The following is a 21,543-nucleotide window of genomic DNA, read 5'->3' as shown; positions in this document are numbered from 1 at the left end:
CTTTCATGCCTGTGAACTGTGGTTTGCACATTTTTAGTATCTTCCGGTATTGTGGTTCTTAAAGTTTCGCAGACCAGCCGCACTGACATCATCTGAGAACTTGTCGGAAGGACCCAGCTGGTCTACTGGGCTAGGAATTTTGGGGGTGGGAGTGGGGTCTGGCCATGGGTGTCTCACAAGCCCTCCCACTGATTCTTATGAATGCTGAAGTGTGAGAACCACATTCCTTTATTAGAATTAAAGAATTTAAATACAAAGTGCAAATGTCTGGTTATCTGGATGTAATGGCAACAGGATGATGCGAAGTTCCAGTTCCAGTACTGCAGACATTATCAACATATTTGGTTATGAAAATACTGCATGTGAATGGGAAATCCCAACTAGTTGTTGCAAGAATTCTTACCGACTTGTACCATTCATCGTTGCATTTCCTCCCTCGTTGTTTTGGCAACAATTCAATAGATGCTTTTAGTTTTTACTTATTGTTACAGGAGTTGAAATGAGCAGAAGTAAGTCTGTCTTGTGAATTTAAATCAAGCCAAGGGTTTTATTCATGATATTGAGTAGTATTTCTTTCTTTATTTTCAGTCTTGTTTTTTTATTCTTCAGTAATAATAGGAAATTAAATGTCATGTCACTGGACTTCCTTTTGGAATTACCATTTACCCTTTGGTGTCTTTCACAAAATGGACATGTCCCCACTCAGTGGCATCTTCTGGCTTCAGTCTAACTGGAAGCATTCAAGAGATCTGTTTCAAAACTCAGATAAGTCATGCGTGCCAGCCAGCCGGAGGTTATGTCCCGCATGAACGCAATTTGTTGAAGATTCCAAATAATAGGTACTTCTGTGTGGGACTTTCGTGATGTCATTAAAAACTTCATAGTGGAAAACTGTTTAAGGCAGGGTTCTTGATTTTAAGCAACAGAAACCAGCTCTGGGTTATGTGAGCAGAACACAGGATTTATCGAAAGGAATTTGTGACTTAGAGAATTTCAACGATGTCTGGAGAATGCGGCTGAACCAGGATGGGCATGACTGCTGTTAGGCGTCCAGACTGTAGACGAAATCACATCACAGAAGTCCAGTGAGAACACCACATGCTGCCATGGTCTCAAATCACACACCCTTGCCGCCTCTAGATTCTGGCCATGGCTGTGTTAAGGGGGGTGACAGTTCCCCACCTGTGTGGTTCCCCTAGTCCATAAGTGAGACAGTAGATCCCTGCTTTTACAAATAATTCCCCCTCATTCCCAAATTCTCCCAAGTTTCCTCTTGTGCTCTCAAACTTTTGGAAAATACTTAAGAAGACATTCTGGCTACACTTATTTACCTATTTCTTCGATCTGGTTCGATAAAATGAATATTGCTTTCAGGACACTGAAACACTTCCCAGTAAGATTACCTCCTATCCTATTCCATGAACATGTTCCAGAATCCCTCCCATGACCCCTCTGCAGCCCTGGGCCCTCCCTTCCTCATGGTTTCCAGTTACCTCTCTGGCCTCAGGACTTTGTTCAGGTTATTTCTCTAGCGGGAACAGTCCCCTAGACTCCTCCTTACTCCCGCCCCAGCTAAAAACAAAATTCAAAGTTCTTAGGATAGTTCCTTACAGTGTCTTTAAAACTTAGTAAACTACCATCCGCAGTGACAAGGTGAGATGTGCATTTTATACTCAGCTAAATACACACATGCACCCAGGAGTATATGCACACGTGTGTGCACACACACGCACACCATGCATTTAAATGATAGAAATAAATGTTGCTCAAAATAATGCTTATCCTTACAAGGTGTAATATGCTTGAATGTTGGCTGGTCTAGGCCAGTCTCTTTTTAAATAGCTGTTGTGACCTATTAAAATTGTGAATGTGACCCACAGTTTAAAAAAAATATTTACACTGTTTGCATGTTTAATTTTTACCCACTTTTTCAAGCTCATTTCTTTCTGATACCCTCGTTCATCATATCCAGCCATTCTAGACTTGTGATTTCTTCCTAAATATCAGGATCTTTCTTGTGTTGTGGCTTTTCACATGCAGTACTCTCTTCCTGATATGTTACTCTTTCTGCTTTCCACAGGGCTGAGTTCTTTTCATCTTCTAGTTTTTAAGCTAAATCTCTCCCCTTTGGGATAACATTACCTGACTCCTCTGATAACCCCACCACCACTTACTTGCTTTCATATTTGATTTTTCTTCCACAGACTTAAGAGAATTTCTAATTATCATATTGTATTACTTATTTATGTTTTTTTTTTTTTGGAGAGAGAATGAACAAGTGGGGAGGAGGGTCAGAGGAAATGCAGGCTCCCCACTGAGCAGGAAGCCCAAAGCCAGGCTTGACCCTGAAATCATGACCCGAGCCAAAGGCAGACATTTAACTGACCGAGCCACCCAGGCGCCCCTGCGTTTCTTATTTTTGAGCACCTACTCCTCCTCTAGCCCTCACGACCGTAGATATCATGTCTCTTTTGTTCCTTGTATTTTAGTTGCCGGAATAGATGCTCAGTAAATATTTGTTAACGTGTACAGAGTCGCCTGCAAAGAATAAAACGTTCTCCCCGTGGGAGATACTATAATTATCTGCCTTATTATATTCTATCTCCATGGTACATTTTATGGTGTAAAACTTGCAAGATACTCTTATTTCCTTAATTAACCATTTTCAGGCCATTGCTTAATCCTCTGGCTGACTAGCTTATTGGTAGGAGGACATTCAGAAATCTGGGCAAAACACAAAACACACAGTTCAGAGATACTCTCTACCTGGAGTTGTGGATAAGACACTTGACGCTAAAGAAAACAGAAAATTGGTGATAGCTAAGGTAAATTGGCATAATCATCCTAGTGAAAACGCAAGCAGGGAATACGCAGGGTCATGCTTAGCCCAGGTGTGTGCCGAGGCATGATGGGATGCAAACAGCACTAATTTACTGAATTCAGTGGATCAGCCCTGACATTTACATAGAATCTTATAAAAGAGTCAGCTACGAAGCAGCATCTGTTAGCAAGCAGGCACGTATCTATGTATTTACATTCATTACTGGATACATCTGCGGAACAATGGAAGGGCTTCTCTTCTGCTATAGAAATAATATGACACTTTATTTTCATAACAGTCTGGCAGTCAATAAAGAACAAGCAAAAGGAACACAGTAGCACTTTTCAGATGCGCACAGGACTGCTTGGGAATTTTGCTGTTTCAGGAACGTACGGTCCAGAAATAGTAAGCTGCTTTCAGTCTGATATGCCAAATATTGAGTAATTTTCTGGGACATATGTTTTGGAAATTTGGGGGGAAAAGAGTGTTCAGGCAATATCTCTTACGTATTTATTATGCAGTATGAAAAACAGGCTGATCCGAGCCATCAGAATTAGAGTCATTCCTTCCAGTACCTCGGAAAGATCTTGGTCCTGTTGGTGCTTCTTTTTCTTTTCTTTTTCTTTTTAACATACATTTTTCAGTATTTCTCCAGGATCTTAAAGCATTTAGACATGGCAGAGACCTTTTGGAGTTATCTGTGCATGACTTTGGCTCTGGCTCTGGAAACAGGACCCCAGCCATGGGTTAATGCTTATCATCCTAACCTTTAAAGGACAGGGACTAAGGATATTGTGGTCCACCTCTATGACCCAGTTTAAAAGTCTCCTCCATTCCCACTGCAAGGGTACATTTGTCAGAAGACAAATTCAGAAACCTTCCGCAACACTTCATTTCCTAATAAATTTTGTCCTTCCCTCGAAATGGTCAGTCTTTATCCTAGTATGTGTCTGTGCAGTACCCCAGTCTTGTCTCCTGTCCCGGGGTCATGACCGAGTGATGAGGATAACTCATGAGTCAGGCACACTCTTCATTGACGTTCCCCTTCTCCCATTCTTCTCTTACTTTCTAACTCACGAGTGATCTCTAACTACTCGAAGAAAGTATGAAAAGAAACGGGGGTTGCCATGTTTTCATACTGACTGGAGGGCTGTAGAGATTTTATGTATCTGTGATGCATTGGTTTGTTTTCCCCTTGTTCCCGGAGAACTCCAGAGGTATGCCCCACAGATGGAGTGACTTAAATCCCTTGGAATGTGTCTCTTATGGTAGCATACTGACTTCCATGATCATAGAACCTCTAAAATCCAAGTGTGGGGTGGTAAGTATCCTCTGAAATAACCCCACCTTCTCTGTCTCTCCGCATTTGTCGTGGGGAGGACGTCTCCAGAGTTTCCATTCTGAGTCAGAGAAGAGGGGAGTGTGGTGCTAATGAACAGTGAGGTCCAGATGTAAGCAAATCCCAGAGAGCAACAAGGAGCTCATGGGTTTCCTGTAAGACCTGTAGGGGCTGTTTCCCACAGTCCTTCACCAATACTGACAAACAGAAAAAGCTGTTTTTATGTGATGAAATGGTTGAGGACATGGGCTAAATGCAGACTCCCAAATCTATTTTTTTAAAAGATTTTATTTATTTCAAAGAGGGAGAGAGGGAGAGACCACAAGCAGGGGGAAGGGCAGAGGGAGAGGGAGAAGCAGATTCCTAGCTGGGCAGGGGCCGACCTCAGCCAGAGGCAGACGCTTAACCGACTGAGCCACTCAGGTGCCCCCCAAATCTACTTTTTCTTTTTTTTTAACTATCTGTTTGCTTTAGACAAATCTATGTAATCTCTTTAACCTTTCCTAAACAAGTACTCACCTTATCTGTGAACTAGAAATTATAATAGTACCTATCTCATAGAGTTGTAATGAAGATTAAATTGAGTCAATACCTGAAAAGCACATTAAATAGTGCCTCTTGCATAGGAGATGGTCAGTAAATATTAGCGATCATTAGCTATTGTATGTTTCACTTGTGAAATCAGCTTTGTGTGGAGAGCATGCTTAATCATTTCGTTCAGACTGCGAAAAGGAAAGCCAGTACCCTGCCCAGTTTTCTGGACGTATTTATTGTCTTGGTATATCGCTACACTTTACTTGGCTTTACTTAAATATCATCATCAGATTGTGTTATTTTAAGTACAGTGAAATAGGGCCACTATCATATGTAGTGGGCATAAATTAAAATGAGCACGTTTCTCTTTTTACCTAAATTCAAAAAGCAACATGGCTGTTTTTTATTATATAAGTGTGTAATGAAAGAAATATATAAAATTACTTTTGGTTGGGAAACAGAGCAATGATGGTGTGTATGTCTTTTAAATGGCATTTTTCTGGCTGTAAAGAAAAATGTTCTCTATGGGGTATTTCACACATCACTCCAAACTAAAATTTATACCTGGATCTGTGGTAACTCTTTCTGGGAAAGCAGTAACTTTACCCAGTGGAGAGTGCTTCTAGAGCGCCTTTATTATTTTACCAAAATTTACACTATAGATTTTATTACAAGATAATTTATAATGGTTTTGAATTACCTGCTTTAAGTCATACCAAACCATCTTAGAATAGTTTACATAGGGTCGCCTGGGTGGCTCAGTGGGTTAAAGCCTCTGCCTTCGGCTCAGGTCATGATCCCGGGGTCCTGGGATCAAGCCCCACATCAGGCTCTCTGCTCCGCAGGAAGCCTGCTTCCTCCTCTCTCTCTGCCTGCCTCTCTGCCTACTTGTGATCTCTGTCTGTCAAATAAATAAATAAAATCTTAGAAAAAAAAAGTAGTTTACATAAATTTTCACGTTTTACCAGAACAAATAAAAGGGGTTACGTTTTAGAAATTTATGAAAGTGGCTATTATGTCAAATATACTTTTAAATAGAATCATATTTTTAATTGTTTACTGGTATAGCTGCTACATACCAGCAACTGTGTTCATTGTTGAGGGTACAGATGGGAATAAAACACAATTTCACAGGAGTATGAAGACACGAGGAAATTAACAATAAGGGTATTGAGAGCTGTTTCAGGGACCCAGAGAACAAAACATAGCAGCCCTACGAGGAATGGCCGCGGAGGGCAAGGTGTGCAGAAGAGTAGTTCTGGGAGGAAGCAGGGAAGGGGTCAGTGTGGTATGAGTGAGGAGCGCATTTGGAGACCGAGCTCGTCACGTGTCTGGACATCGTGGAGGCCCCAGCCCTGCTGCTGCTTGTCAGGCGGGTCAGGGGTTTTGAATTTCTTCTGAAGACCAGGAAGAATCACAGAGAGGTTTTTAGTTTGAGTTTCATAGTTGAGTTTTGGGAAAGTTCCCCTGGTGGCAAAGTTGAAGATAGATTGGAAGAGAACCAAACGAGAGGGAGGAAAACCAATTTTGGGGGCAAGGGCAATAGAGAATCTTGTGAACAAAGGCAGTGGGAATGGAAAGGAAGATGGGAAATTATTTTGTAGGTAAAACTCGTACGATTTCGTGACTGAGGTCAGTCTGGATGAGGAAAGAGTGAGGTAAGGATAGTGGCGCTGCCCTCCAGCAAGAGGGGGAGTTTAGGGAAAGAAGCAAGAGAGAAAGGGAATTTCTTTTTAGCCATAAGTTAAATTTTACCTAGGGGGACTTCCCATTTTTCACTGGGTGGCTGTTAGAAACCCAGACTTTAATTCTTCAAGTATAACCACAACGTAGAGAGAGAGATTAACTCATGTAAGGTCGTTTACTATGAACATGTGTATAGTAAAAATAGGTGGTCTGAATAAAAATGAGAAAATATAAGAGCTAAAAATGGAGACCTCAGAAAATACTCGTATTATAAGTACCAGAAAACTAGAGCCTCCAAAATGTTAAAGGTAATAGTGAGAAAAAGCAAAAAGTGGACAAGAAATGCCACAGAAGCAAGAGAGGTTAGGACCTCTACATAGACCTAGAAAATGTCTGAGAACATAAACACCAAATGGGCAGTAGTGGGTGGCTGTGGGGTGTGGGGCTGAAGAGAATGTTGATAGAACTGAGAATTTTCACCGGATATTTGAATTTTTTTTTTTTTTTAATTTTAGTGAAAGTGTTTTATAACTCTCTGTACTATTTTGGCAACTTGTTGTGAGCTTTTAATTATTTCACAATGAGAAGTGAAAACCAAAGTCAGGTTAAAATGTAAGGGATAGTCCACTGGAAAGGAAAAATAAATCAAGCAAATAAGCTTCTTAATCAGAACAGAAGAAGGAAGGGGCAGCACGAGGCGGTCTGCATTGTGGTGCTGTAGGTCAGTCAAAGAAGATAAGGACTTGTCAGCCTCTCAGCTTGGTTTTTAGATTAGGCCACAAGCGACGTTATTAAAAGCAACTGCCATGAAAAGCCAAGGGCGGAAGCTTCAGTGCATTTGTTGCCAAGTAGAAAGTAAGGACGCGAAGAGGTGGTGTAGTCATCTCCTCGGGGAGGAACGTGAGTGTGGAGGGAGGAGGTAGAGATAGGGATGGAGGGTCCAGCAAGAGGGAACTGTTTGCTCAAGGTCCTTATGGGGGCAAGGAAGAGATTGACGCGTACTCCCTTGGTCATGAAGGTTTATTGCAAATTGCCCAGCAATGGGAGGTAGCATGGGGATTTGACCTTTCAGCCCCCTTTTTTTGAAAACTGGGTTTTGCAGGCAGTGTTTTAAGGAATTGGAGAAGGCCCTCAGCAGGATTTCTTGGTGGGATGAGACCTGAGCTTATTTCCATGCTGGAGGTAGGCACCAGTCAAAGGCAGAAGCTGTCAAGGACAGAGGAGTGTTGAGATACTTAACTAAAGGAATGTACCCTTCATTTCTGGAATGAAGTCTCATACAGAAGTACAGAACTCGTCTTGTTCCAAAGCTGAGCTAACTGATAGATTGTAAGCATAAATTCACACTAGAAAAGAAATGAGGATGATATAAGCTACTAAATTGCTTCCTTTTTCCTTCTTCTTCTAAAGCCGAACAACAACTTATCCTTACACAGAAACGCAGATGTACAGCCAAAACACTGGAGGGAATTACTTTGATACCCAAGGGAGTTCCGCGCAGGTGACCACCGTGGTTTCGTCCCACAGCATGGTGGGCACTGGTGGGATTCAGATGGGCGTCACGGGAGGACAACTCATCAGCAGCTCTGGAGGAACCTATCTCATCGGCAATTCCATGGAGAACTCCGGTCACTCAGTGACACATACCACTCGGGCCTCCCCAGCGACAGTAAGTATTTGAGTTTTTGTTTCTTTCATTTAGCTTCTTGGTAGCCTCCACGGTACATTTTCTTCTCGAGGGAAGAAAAAAAAAATAACACAGACTGGGGTGGGCATGAATGCGTTGAGTAGTTTTAGTTCTGTGGTATTTTCCAGAACGTGGCCCGTGTGCCTCTGTGCGGGTTGATACTGATATGTGTCCCCCACCCCCCGTTACGTGAGTTGCGAAGTTTTTTATGAGTAATGGGAAGAGAGGTGAGTCTTCCTCATTGGTGCTCATTTTTATAGGCTTCCTTCAGTGATATATAGTAAAATACTGTAAATTTCTGCTGAAAGAACCACTTTTATCTTATGCTGATATACACTGGCTTATGAAGAGTAAAATACAATTGAGTTTGAATTTTCACATCTTTCAGTAGTTGTCTTAACTCATTACCAGAGCAGGTACCATACGGGCAGCATTTCCCAAACCTCAGACATTGAGTTTGGCCATATTCACTCACATCGCCTGTGCTATTATCTACTCAAAGTATTTTTAAAAATTGATTCACTTCTAAAATAGAAAACCATGTGTAATTTTTTCTAAAATATATAAAAACCCATACTTAAATAGTAAAGTTAGAAGTGTTTACCCGTGTGCCATTTTATAAAGTCCCTCTGTTCAACCACAGAGACACTTCGGGAAAGGCTGACGTAGGTGATTCCAGTGAAAAAAACATCTCCGTTGGCTCTGGTGATAGGCGTGAGCATGTATCTGAGGAACCTGCCTACATATTTGAGTTTTCAGGTTTTTGAAATTTAATACAAAGATTTATTTTGACACAGTTTTTAATGTATTATAATGCTGTCCTAGAAATAGTAATAACAAGCTGTGTAGAATTTGATACCATCAAACTGTGTCCTGAGCTTTCCAGCCCGCCCTCAGCTAAGTATAAGGAGGATAATCACTGAGAACCGCCCCCCGGCTGAAGCAACAATGGAAGTGGTTATGTCCGTGCTTGATGGAAAGGGGGCTGGCGATTTGAATTAAGTGCATTTCGTAATCTTGCCGTATATTTTGTTCTTACAATGAAATAGAGGTAGAAACAAATTGAATAGGAAATAATTATGACAGGCTTTACCTTTCTCATTTTATGGATTTTCCTCAAGATATAATATGTACCTGGTAAGTATTTTGTATATAATTTTTATGTTTCTAATCATTGCATGTGTCAGACTTTCATCACTTGGTACTTTTTCCCTGCTCCATCTCTAAAAGCTCATTATATTTAATTTACTGTTCCCTACTAACATCAGAACAGATGTCTTGCCATTCTGAGGGAGAGCTCTTCTTTGTACTTCTTTCTTTGTGTTTTTGAAGCATTTCTTTGTGTGTTTGTCTCTTGCTTTTAATATCACTAAATATGACATTTCTAAGCTTTTTAGCCACGCTGGTATATTTATGTCGATTAGAAACGAAATCATGGGTTCTCTGGACCTCATTCCCCTAGCAGTAAAATAAGGGCTTAGTTAAACTCAATGATATCTTAATTTCCTCCCAGCTTTAAAATCATAATATTTATAATTGTAAATTGTAAAATGTTGTAGAATATCTTTACCATAAAAGGAAAGGAGGTAGATCAGGTACCACACTTTATAGCACTCCTGACAAAGGCTACTCGGAAGGTCATTGGCAGTGAAAAGGGAGATACTTGCCACTTATCAGGGCCTGAGGAGAATTGAAAACTGGGGAAAAAGAGCTCTTTTCCACTGTTCTTTCACCCAGCCTCTCCCGTGCTGGCGTACCGTCTGCCATCCCCATCCCGTTCTTTTTGCCGTCCCCAATTCTTCTCCTTCCTTTTCTCCAGGAGTAGTTGTCTGTCTTCACACTGACTGCAGGCTGTCTGCTAAACATTCTCATCCACTGGATACTGGTTTCTTAAATTTATTAGTATTATCACTGAGTTCATAAAATTGATGATTTGGGATCATGACAATATAGTTGCAAATGTAACAGTAAGTTTTATAGTTTTTTTTTTATTGTTTTGTTTTCTATGTAGAGTATGGAAAGTGGCATTACTCTCTAAGTTGTCCACTACACAGATTTGATGTGTGATTTTTATTTTAAACAACACTTAAAGTAGCTGAGTTAGAGTAACTGGGAGTAGTGGAAACCTATTAAAAACCATCGATCTGTAGTATCAACTGTATATATTAATTTATACTTTTTAAAAGAACATTAATACCTAAGGTTTTCTTATTAAGATTTTTTTTTTGGTCCTTGTTAGCAAAAGGAATAAAAAAGTTAAATAAAAAGGTAACTTTGCATGGAAAAATCGTAAGGTCAAAGCACAAATGATAGTGTTCTATGATAGATATATCTATCCATCTAATAATCTAAATATTGTAATATATTTATAATGTGATCTATATAATAACATCATAATAAATAAGCAGATAATACAATCTGCTAGTGTTGATTGTATTATCTTCCATTATTGTCAAGATTTATATTTGATTTAGATTCTTCTCTCAATAGTGCAAAAGATCATCTCCTTCATTCACCATGAAGTGTACAGTTTCACATCTGTTATTCTAGTAAAGGGAACAAAGTCTAAGTGCCATGCAACCTATTTACAATTTCCTGCCATTCTCCTTTTACCAAATGTTTGAAAATTTGTAGCTTCTGGTTGTTTAGACTCCTAGAACTCAAAGATTATTTTGGTAGGTACCATGTCATTAAAGGGAATTTGCTTATTTGCATGTATCTTTTTCATTCTCTGTAGAATCCATATGAGCACAATCTTGAGCCACTTGTTGGTCAAAACTCAAGCTGTTTCCTTCAAACATTGAGCCAGGCTGTGCCATTAACGTTCATCTCCCTCCGTGTTCTTTAGTGCTCAGCCTGTCCCCTATAGCATGCTCAACACAACTGAACGGGTAGCAGTAGTCTATACCATGGCCAGAATTCCTGCTTGGGAAATAGTCTGTTGGGGTTATTGCTTAAGAGGTCATAAGAAGTAGAATGTACAGTCAGCTAATTCAATTAATGTGAAACAGATGAAGTTTTGAGTTCTTGGGAACAAGAGAACTTTACTCAGTTCGTGGGTAGCAAGGTTTCTTGCCGTGGTTCTCAGAAGAATTGCCTTGACTCTCTCTTGCACTTGACTTTAGTCTATACAGAAATCCTTCTATCTAAATTTAGTAGGAATAACTTCTGGCTCAAAGAAAAGTTTATTTCAATGTGCAAACCCAGTTCCCAAGATATGCCAACAGAAACAAAACGATCATTTCAAATTGAAGCCATTGCTAAGAAGAATAAACAATGCTTGAAATATTTTCTTACCTATCTAATATTTAGTATATAACCATTTTCTTATGCTAGAAAGATCTCTGAGTGATTAATGGAAAATTTGCACTTGAGCAAATGATTCCCTTCAGTTCTATAACTTTAAATGACAAAACATTTACAGTATGTGTTTTAGTATTTGATCTTTGCACTGTAAAAGTTTTCAGATTTCAAGTTACATAGAAATACCAGAATTTTCTGAAAGATTATGATGGCAATATATACAATTTTATTTTATGACTATATATTATAACATAAACTACTAATATTCGGATTTGGTCAAGATACTATTTCTCCTTTTACTGTATTTTGTTATTTGATTATTGGAGTTGTGTGTATAATTCATATGCACATACACACATATACACATATATGTTTTTATTTATATAAATATGTATACACACAGTAATAGACATTTCCTGCTGGTAGTATTAATAATTTTCAAAAAGAGTAATATTTTTAATGGAACATCGCTGGGCGTGAGTTCAGCTAAGTTACTACTTGAATAAATGTTTTATGTTTTATTAAATTAATAATGCTAGGGATCTGTTTATTGTTAATATTTCAGTGGCATGTGGATATTAATGTGGAGGAGTTAGCTTCAGTCACAACTCTGAGCTCATCATACTTTGATATTTCTCCTTATTGCATCACCATGATGTTTCCTTGTGTGTCTTCATTCATTTAAAACTCTTACTTTCTTGGGGCACCTGGGTAGCTTGGTGGTTAAGTGTCTGCCTTTGGTTTGGGTCAGTTTCTCAAGGTCCTGGAATCGAGCCCCACCTCGGGCTCCTTGCTCAGTGGGGAGCCTCCTTCTCCCTCTGCTCCCCCTCCGAAATAAATAAATAAATAAATAAATAAATAAATAAATTTTTAAAAACACCTCTTATTTTTCTTTATTATCGTTCTGTGGAACCACATCGTTTGCAGAATTTTGGAACTTGAACCCAATTTGCATTTGAGAATCAAAACCTTGTGATTGTAGTTAGTGATATTTTTGTGCTCATCGCAGCATAGTTTATTTTATACCAGACTTTATAATAATTAGCCATTTAAGAAGCTTTATTTACTTACTTCTCCATAAAGTAACATTTGTGTTCTTATAATTAGATGGTTATTTATGGAGGGTTTTTTTTTCTTCTTGTTAACTAAATAAGATTACATTAATCATTTTTTAGACTGTGATATGAAAGCTAATTTTTATATCTTTCTATATATATTTAGTATATATTTAGTAGTTATATATGTTAAATGACTCTTGCTAAAAGTAGATCCCACGAAGAGACACAAGGAAAATGTGTTGAAACTAATATTGTTTATATCTCTCCCTCTTTTGATTAATGTAAAACACTGTCATTTCTTTCAGTTGCCTGGGAGGGAATTTGAATGTCCGTCTGCTGCTATATAAGTCAAAGTCTGGCCTATCTTGTGTAATTACAGAAACTTAAGCTTTGTTTAAAAGTTAGAGATGCTTTTATTTCTTTATTCTTGGGTTACATGTTTATGGATTCAGTGTAAGGGAATTTCTTTTTTCTGAAAAGATGAATGGATGAGGAGCCTGGCTGTGTCTGTCAGTGGAGCACATACTCTTGATCTCAGGGTTGTAAGTCCGAGCCCCACGTTGGATGTAGAGATGACTTAAGAAAAAAAGAAAACAGGTGAATGAATGTGTTTAGTACCTCCGGAAAATGCTTTTGCCCTTCTTATTCCTTTACTGGAATGGTCCCAGTGGCCATTTATTCTGTTTTTATTAATTTGTGTATGTGCATTAGTTACGCATTCTTAAGTAATACGAGTGGAGAGATCTAGAAGTGTGCCTGAGCCTGTCCTCCTGACACTGTTCTCGGGCTTGCGTCAAGGTTTTGAGTGTCCTGCCAGAGATGTTCTGTGAATAGAAGAGCAGAATGTCTCTCCCTGTCTCTTTCTCTGTCTCTCTACTGGTCATTGCGTTTTTTAAAAATACAAATAGTGATTTAAAAATACTACATCTTGCTTGTTTTTCACCTAACAGTGTATCTCAGAGATTCTTTTTCACGTCAGCCCTGGAAGGCCTTTCTTGTATTTGTGGGAAATGACTGTTACAGAAGGTGGCAGACTGCCCATCTCTCATACCAAAGTGGGGAAAAAATAATGTTGGATTCTGGGTTACGGCTATATTGAGGTAGGAAAGCAAAATAGTCACCTGAGATGAAAGTTTCTGTTTAATTATCATACGTAAAAATATGCTTGGAAGAAAATCTTTTAATTTAAAAGTGTACATAAATTATGCATACATCAGTTTTATGTATTTCATATATTACAGAAATAATCATTCCTATTTTAAATAATTTTCTTAGTCTTCCAGTTAGTCTCAATGGGAAGAATAAAAACAAAAACAAAACACTTCTCCACTTATTTTGGCAGAAACACGTATGTCCATTACGATCCTAGCATTTTCTGTTTTCCCGTGCCCTGTTTTCTCTAGGCCAGCTGGAGCCCTCACATGAATCTCCTCAGAGAGAGTCCCACGAAATCTTCTGTTTCCTGTACTAAATCCTAAATTGAGTGAAGGTTCTGGGACCTCATTTTCCAAGCACTTAATACAATGGGACTTTGAGTGACTGGTGATCTCCGTCGCTTTATCTCTGCTCCATTGGGCTGTCGGTCAGTTCCACTCTGCTCCAGCCTTGAAGCTGATAAGATCTAGAAGCTGTAATTTTGCGGTTAAGGCTGTCAGACATTCCACTCCTAGAAATCCTCATAAACTGGAAAGTTAAGGCAAACAGAATGACAGGGGCCTTCAGCCTCCTCTGAGCATAGCTGATGGGTTCTCCTGAATTTCTAAAGCCAAGTGTAATGAGTTATTCTAATTTTTAGCCGTTTCTTAGTGAAATAGGGTTTCAGAACACAGGGGTGTTGTAAACATGCCAGAAAGGGCTATATTCTATTTTCTGCAACATCTAGAGATTAGGCAGTTTTCATGTCGGTAAATTCTACTTAATGAATATGGAAATAAGCAACGTTCCAGGTGATCTCTTGTATAACTTTTGCTTTATCCTTGTATTTATAAGTCACGTTTCCAATTAATTTACTAGTTTGAAACTACTCTAGATTTTGAGGGAGAAAAAAAAAATTACTCATGTTTCACTACTGGAGACCAGGTAATTCCAGCTAAAATACGAAATGACTTGGTGACAAATTAAAATACAGGAGTCATTGGGGGCACCTGGGTGGCTCAGTGGGTTAAAGCCTCTGCCTTCTGCTCAGGTCATGATCCCAGGGACATGGGATTGAGCCCCGTATCGGACTGTCTGGTCAGCGGGGAGCCTGCTTCCTCTCTCTCTCTCTCTGCCTGCCTCTCTGCCTCCTTGTGATCTGTCTGTCAAATAAATAAAATCTTAAATAAATAAAATAAAATACAGGAGTCATTGTTAAAACCATACAATTTTTTATTTCATTTTTATTTTAATTCCAGTATGGTTGGCCTGCAGTGTTATATTAGTTTCAAGTGTTCAACATTGTGATTCACCAAGTCCAGACATCACCATCCGCTCATCACAGCACTTGCTTCAAACCCATCCGCTCTTTCCCATCTCCCCACCGACCTCCCCTCTGGTCACTGTCAGTTCGCGCTCTATAGTAGAGTCCATTTCTTGGTTTGTTTCTCTCTCTTTTTCCTCTTTGCTCTTTGGTTTGTTTCTTAAATTCCACATATGAGTGGAATCGAACAGTATGTACCTTTCTGTCTGACTTATTTTGCTTAGTATTAACCTCTCTAGCTCCATCCATGTTGTTGCAAATGGCAAGATTTCATTTTTTTTTTTGTGGCTGAGTAATATTTCATTGCTTATGTATACCACGTCTTTTTAATCCATTCATCTAGCAGAGGACACTGGGGCTGTTTCCATTATCTGGGCTCTTATAAATAATGCTGCAGTAGACAGGGATGCATGTATCCCTTTGAATTAGTGAGTTTTTGTTGTTGTTGTCGTCGTTGTATTGTACATTTGGGGTAAACACCCAGTATTGCGATAACTGCATCATAGGGTAGTTAGGCCCATAAGATTTTAATACTGACTGTTCCGCTGGCTCATGTTTTTTCATTTAATGAGGGAAAATACAACACAAAGCCTCTGACCGATTACCAATTTTCAATGAGAGAAAATCTCTCCATGTTCCCCTGTTTATCAGTTCATCCTCCAAAAGTATGTGAATTGATTATTGTCTCATCAGCATGCATAACTACGGTTATGTTTACTAGCCCCAAGATTATCTGGATTCTTTCAAAACTTCGCTATTGTGTTTGATTATAGCTATTGGAGCCCATAAATTTCACTGGCTAGGCCCTTTGTAATCTACCTGTAGAATGTTAGAAATAATTTTACACATTTACTTTAAATTTACTACTTAAAAGTTTTAGTACCTTTCCCATCTGCCTTATAGGAAAGGAAGATGTCTGGTTTTTAATCATTCTTTCAAAATTACAAGAAAGATGTAGTTCGATAAGAAAAAGAGAATGGGAAAATAGAACAGAGATAAAGAGCTCAGCATTGCAGTTATAATTGTATACCTGATAAGAACCATGAGCAGCAGATGGAAAACCATAATAAATAGGAGGAGAATTTAGTAAAATTAATATTTAATGAAATCAGTAGCTTTTCTAGATACAAATGACAGTAGTTAGAAAATATTATGGAAGCCACGGTCTCATTTATTATCAGTTTAAACCACACCATGTAGTAAACTAACAATATATGTACGAGGTCCAGCTGCTAAATAGAACTTTAAAATTCCTAAAGCCCGAAGAGCAGTTTGCGTGACTGAAAAAAAGAAGTTTCAGTATCACACATTTTGAATCTTCCTAAAATAGCTTTAATATTTCAATATGAACCCAATCCAAATACCAATAGATTTTCTTCTTTTTACAAGAAAGGCTGTTTATATAAATAAACATGCAAAAACAGTGAAGGAAATTTTGTCAAAAGAGAAATAATGGAGAGTGGAGTGAGATGTTAACAGCCTTACAATTTGATCCAAACATATTGTAAAATGAGAGTACTTCAAACAGGATTGTTGGCACGTGAATAGATCCGTGTAGACCAGTCATGGACTAGAGACCCTAAACAGGCTGAGTGAGTGTAGAATATCGCGTGTGTTAAAGGTAGCATTGCCTATCACTGGAGACATCACGGATACGTCAATAAATGATGTTTGGGACAACTGGATGACTGTTTAGGAAAGAAAAGTAGATGGGTTCCATCCATTAACTCCTTATACAAAAATTAATTTCACTTGGAAAAAATGCATTCTATCATTATCCTTTGATAGTGGTGAAGTATGATGTAAAATCCAGAAGCTACAAAGAATATCTCTAAAAAAAGCAACTCCATTAAGGGGAAGTGTTCCCCGTGACGAAAACCTCAGGAAATAAAGGCAACAGTGAAACAACCTGGCATAAAGTTTTGAGACATTATATCTGAAGAACTAATATAGGTTTAATGTATAGACACTGTTGTAAATCCATGAGGAAAATGAAGAAGACCAAAAAAATGCCGCATGTATATGAATGAGCACTCTGCTGAAAAGGGGATGAACAATAAAGCACAAAGAGAGACTGTTGTTCATCTCTCATACGGGTGAAGCTGGAAAGGTCAGACAGCCTTGCCAGGGGCGCAAGGATCCAGCGCTCTGTGTTGCTGTTGACAGGAGTCTAACGGTGGCACAGACAGGATTAGAGAGTGCTATGGAAATTTTCATAAAAATGGAAAATACATCTATTCTTTGACCGCAGGAGTGTACTTCTAGTAATTTATCCCACTAACAATATGCTTGCATATATGAAATGCTGCGTGAACATGAACAACCATATTCATGGGATAGTTCTTTATAACAGAATTGGGGAAAGGCTGATTGTCCATCAGCAGGGAAATAGTTAAATAAATTTTGGTACGTTTGTTCATTCAGTGGGATTTTATACAGCCGGTCAAGAAGGAGGCAGGATGTGTACAGACGCAAGTGGACGTAGAGGAGACAGACATAGATGGAGATCTAGAGAGATGGAAAGATCTCCATCCATATTGTTAAGGGAAAAGGCAAGAGGTAATGTGTGCATGCTTAAATAGAAACATACATTTGCATATGCTTATATAAGCACAAAGATCTCTCCAGAAGAATGCATGAAGGAACAAAAAAAAACATGGAGACATGTGAATATATTTATTTGAAAAAAGTGATTTACTATTTGCAAAAATCTCAAGCAAGCCCTTGATGATTATACAGTGTGTGTATCTGGTCGTGTTTCCCGAATGCCTACAGCTGACACAACCCTTCCTTTACGAGCCCAGTGTAAAGACTGCTGATGAGGTATCACAATTCAGGTGAAGTCATGTTCCTGGAAGAAGTCCTCCTTTATTAGACTGTGGGAAGTTCAGAGAACAGAAACTGGCATTAAATTCAGTAAAGATCTTTGGATCCACTCTTATTCAGTGGTTTGGAGCGGAAGTGAATGTTTTGTGTTTGTGTTCATGTACTTGGAGTCTGGATTAGTTTCTTTAATCATTCACTCAGACATTTAGGGAGCCAGCAGTGTGGACCAGGCACGTGCTTCTGGGAGTATAAAAGGTTTACCATATGGGTACCAGAGCCAGTTCTGGCATACCAGAAAGCTGCCTAATCCTCGAAGGCAAAAATGGAAATCCACAAATAGCCTCCAGACTTCTTTAAAGCGGTTACTTTCACTTTTCTCTCTTACCACATTATTTTTTAAAATCACAAATGTTAATGTGTTATACATTGATTAATTTTAGATTCACCAAAATTTTATCTTCGGGTTATACGTTGCTCATATAAATTGCAAAACTGCCTCAAGGTAGGATTGGATTGGGTGGGAAGAGAGTGAAAGAGAAGCAAAAATCCAAATAATACTTAGACTTCAAACTTGCTCTTTAAGTACAGCTCCCTAGCACCATCATAGGAATGAATGCCCGTTCTCTCTCTGCTTACTCTCCCTAAAACAGTAAGTGCGGTCTGACCCTGACAAAGAAGAAAAATGTTGAGACTCTTTTACTGCCATGTTTCTCCAACTTAGTGTGCCTTCTCTGGGGGCCTTCTCTGGGGGCATTGATTAAATACATCCCTGGACGGAGCCCTCCCCCACCCCCCCACCCCCGGGGCTATTGATTCAGTGTGGGAAGGGGTCCAAGACTTGCATTTCTTTTTTTTTTTTTCCTACTTTTAGTGGATGTATTATTATTATTATTAAATTATGAGAGTTCATACGTGCGTTTTATTTTTTTGAATTTAATTCTTTTTCAGTGTTCCATAATTCATCATTTATGCACCTCACCCAGTGCTCCATGCAATCCGTGCCCTCCTTAATACCCACCCCAGGCTCACCCAACCTTCCACCCCGCTCCCCTCCAAAACCCGCAGTTTGTTTCTCAGAGTCCACAGTCTCTCACGTTTTGTCTCCCCCTCGGATTTGCATTTCTTACAAGTGCCCTGGTGACTCCTATCATACTGATCCAGGACCACCACGCTTGGAGGAATCCTCTGTTTTAGTGATTATGCAGATGATATACCAAGTGAACATGTGCTTTAGTACTCAGAATAATCTGCAAAAGGCAGATTTGAAATCTTATACATTGGAAAATGTAAACTTGGCTTTAAATCCTATCACTTAATTCTAACCCAGCAGGTTCCCGAAGGGTAATTCTAGCCCTGAGTACTTAGGGAATCGACGTCTCGAAAGCAGTTTCATTGTCACACGCTGATAATACCGGTCTTTTGGGTCCCAGTGAGGGCGGAGGGATGAGGGCTGTACAGCGTGATCAGAGGAACCAAACCAGCAGTCTTGGTTTCAATCCACCAACTTAAGTCAAACATCCTCAGAACACATTCAATTTATGCAAGTTTTTTTTTTACCCCAATTTTTTTTTTCCTCATAAATATTTCAGAATAGCTTCAGGTGGTACAAAACTGCCAAAACTTCATGTTGAAAGCGAAACAATTTAAATTTTTTCTCTAGATGTCATAAAATTATGTGAATGGAGAAGATTTTATATAGTTAGGCATTTGCAAGACCTAAAACTTCTTTGCTCTAAATGCCGAAGCATGTAAGATTAAGATCTCATCATTCTTTCCTCTGATGTTCCTGGTTGGAGGGCTTCCTGTAGGAAGCCCCTCTGACCCGCCCCGCCCATCCCCCCACACATACACTAGGAGACTGTCATTTCTATCAGATAAATGTGGTGACTACGTGTTCATGTTGGTCAACACAGTTAGCTTTTCTGAACCAAAGCCACCAAGTAGAAACATTTCTGACTTGACCTCAGATGCAAACAGAATGTGAAGTCTTAAGAGTTCAGGGGAGCAATTACCCCAAAGAAAATTTCCAGTCTCAAGTGTATTCTCTTGATTGGGTTTCTCTAAAGAAAAGAGGGGAAAAAAAAAAAAAAACTGTGTTAATTGGTGAGATTAATACAGTAACCTGTATGGAAATAAAAAATGGAATTATTATACATTAAAGATAACTATTTTTGTGATGATTAAAATGTGACTACCCATTTAGAAGCTTAGGTTGCTTTTAACTAGATCACTTTGAAATCATTTTCAAGTAATATTTGTCAATCATATTTAAACCCTTTCCCATTAGAAAGTAATTTCCTTGTAAACCATTTAGAAATTGTTAATTTTGCCAGCCACTCCCCAGAAGTTTCATTTGATATATTTGATATTTTGATTTGAAATATTCCATGATTGATATTTATGTTGTATTTACATAAAATGGAAATGATATTGAACTTTGAGGGATAAGTCTGGTATTCTAGTCTCTTATTTAATACCTGTGCAATCTCAAAAAATCCCTCAATCCCAGAGAACCTCAGTTTTCTAATCTGTGAAAAGGAGGTAATATTGCTTGCCTTCCCCACTTCTCAAAGTTGCTGTGAAGATCGCAAGAGAATTAATGGGGAAAAGGCTTTATAAACCATAAAGTATTATAGTATTACTTCAGTTTTTAAATCACTTATCAGTTCTAGAAAGGAAATAGTTTCTACCAAGAGACCAGTTTTAATTATAGTGGTAGTTGAATATATCAATCTTGACCTTTATTCTTTAAAATAGATTAAAAAGCCATTTCAGAGTCAAGAGAATGTGCCTTGACCTATAAAAACAATGAATAAGGTGATATAATTATTCTTTTTCCTTCTGCCTTATTTGCATCTAATGGAATGACTGGTTGATATTTACATTAAGAGAGAGCCCTAATTGTCCCCAACGTGATCCCCTATTTGAGTCATTGTACCGGCATACATAAATGGATGTATAAATCACATGTCCAGGGGAGCCTCTTTTTTACCACATGTAACTTGTGCAAAAGACTTGTCACCCTTCACCCTTCACATCTCCCTCATTTCCAACTGCAGTTTACCTTTTTGACATTACCCGCTGCCCCTGAATGAACCCTGTGTTCCAGCAAGCCTTGATTACTTGTACCTGCAGTATCTGGCCACGGTAGAGCTCTTATGAGGATTTTGTAGGAGAAAAAGCTGAGGCTTTCTCATCATACTGTCCAGAGCACAGTCCCTCAAAGCCTCTTTGTCCTTCCCTGTTCTCCCCACTCTGCCCGTTCTGTGCACAGGTGAGGGCAACCCTGACTTCTGTCTTCCCAGATCCCGACGTCCTGTAAACCTCCCTACCCCCCAGTGGAGCGCCTCAGCCTGGGAGCAAGTCTGCAAAACGAGGGGCCATCCTATCAAAATAAAAAGGCAATCCATAATGTTATGGGGAACTACAAATGCCAATTGCAGATAATAATGGGAAATTGTAAATAATGGGGAAAATGGTTTTTTTTCATATTTCATTTTTGTCTTTAAAAGTATTTGCTACCTTAGAAGACGTATAATATCGATCCCTTCTTTGAGATTGGGAGAAGAGGACACAATTGTATTTGCTGGACATCCAGACACCATCTGAGCCCTCTTCTCCTCTTCCCATGCTCTTTTCCTAAGGGCTTGGGTGGGACTTCCCTCTGAAGTTGAAGTCCTTTTTGGGACACTGATTCTTGGTTGGATACATCCAGGGTAACCCTGGGTGGTTGGAGACCCTCTACCTGTCCTTGGTTCCCACAATGCATTAGCACTGTAGTGACTGGAAAAGAGTTTGCAGCCTGGGTTTGAGGCCATATGTTCATCATCC

At 39.0% G+C, this 21,543-nt stretch overlaps 1 protein-coding gene across 4 annotated transcripts in view; it reads left to right on the top strand.

Moving 5' to 3' along the window:
- The window catches only part of RFX3 (regulatory factor X3), a 282,021-nt gene that overhangs the window by 180,580 nt on the left and 79,898 nt on the right, over nucleotides 1-21,543 (top strand). For all 4 annotated transcript variants that reach the window (XM_044265973.1, XM_044265970.1, XM_044265972.1 and 1 more), the window contains one exon: nucleotides 7,791-8,049. In XM_044265973.1, the coding sequence (XP_044121908.1) occupies nucleotides 7,791-8,049 (259 nt within the window). The remainder of the gene's footprint in view (nucleotides 1-7,790; nucleotides 8,050-21,543) is intronic.

Source organism: Neovison vison, chromosome 9 (genome assembly GCF_020171115.1).
Source record: "Neovison vison isolate M4711 chromosome 9, ASM_NN_V1, whole genome shotgun sequence".
Classification (NCBI taxonomy): Eukaryota; Metazoa; Chordata; class Mammalia; order Carnivora; family Mustelidae; genus Neogale; species Neogale vison.
The sequence above is the reverse complement of the archived record's forward strand: the minus strand, read 5'-3'. Positions and strand labels throughout refer to the sequence as shown.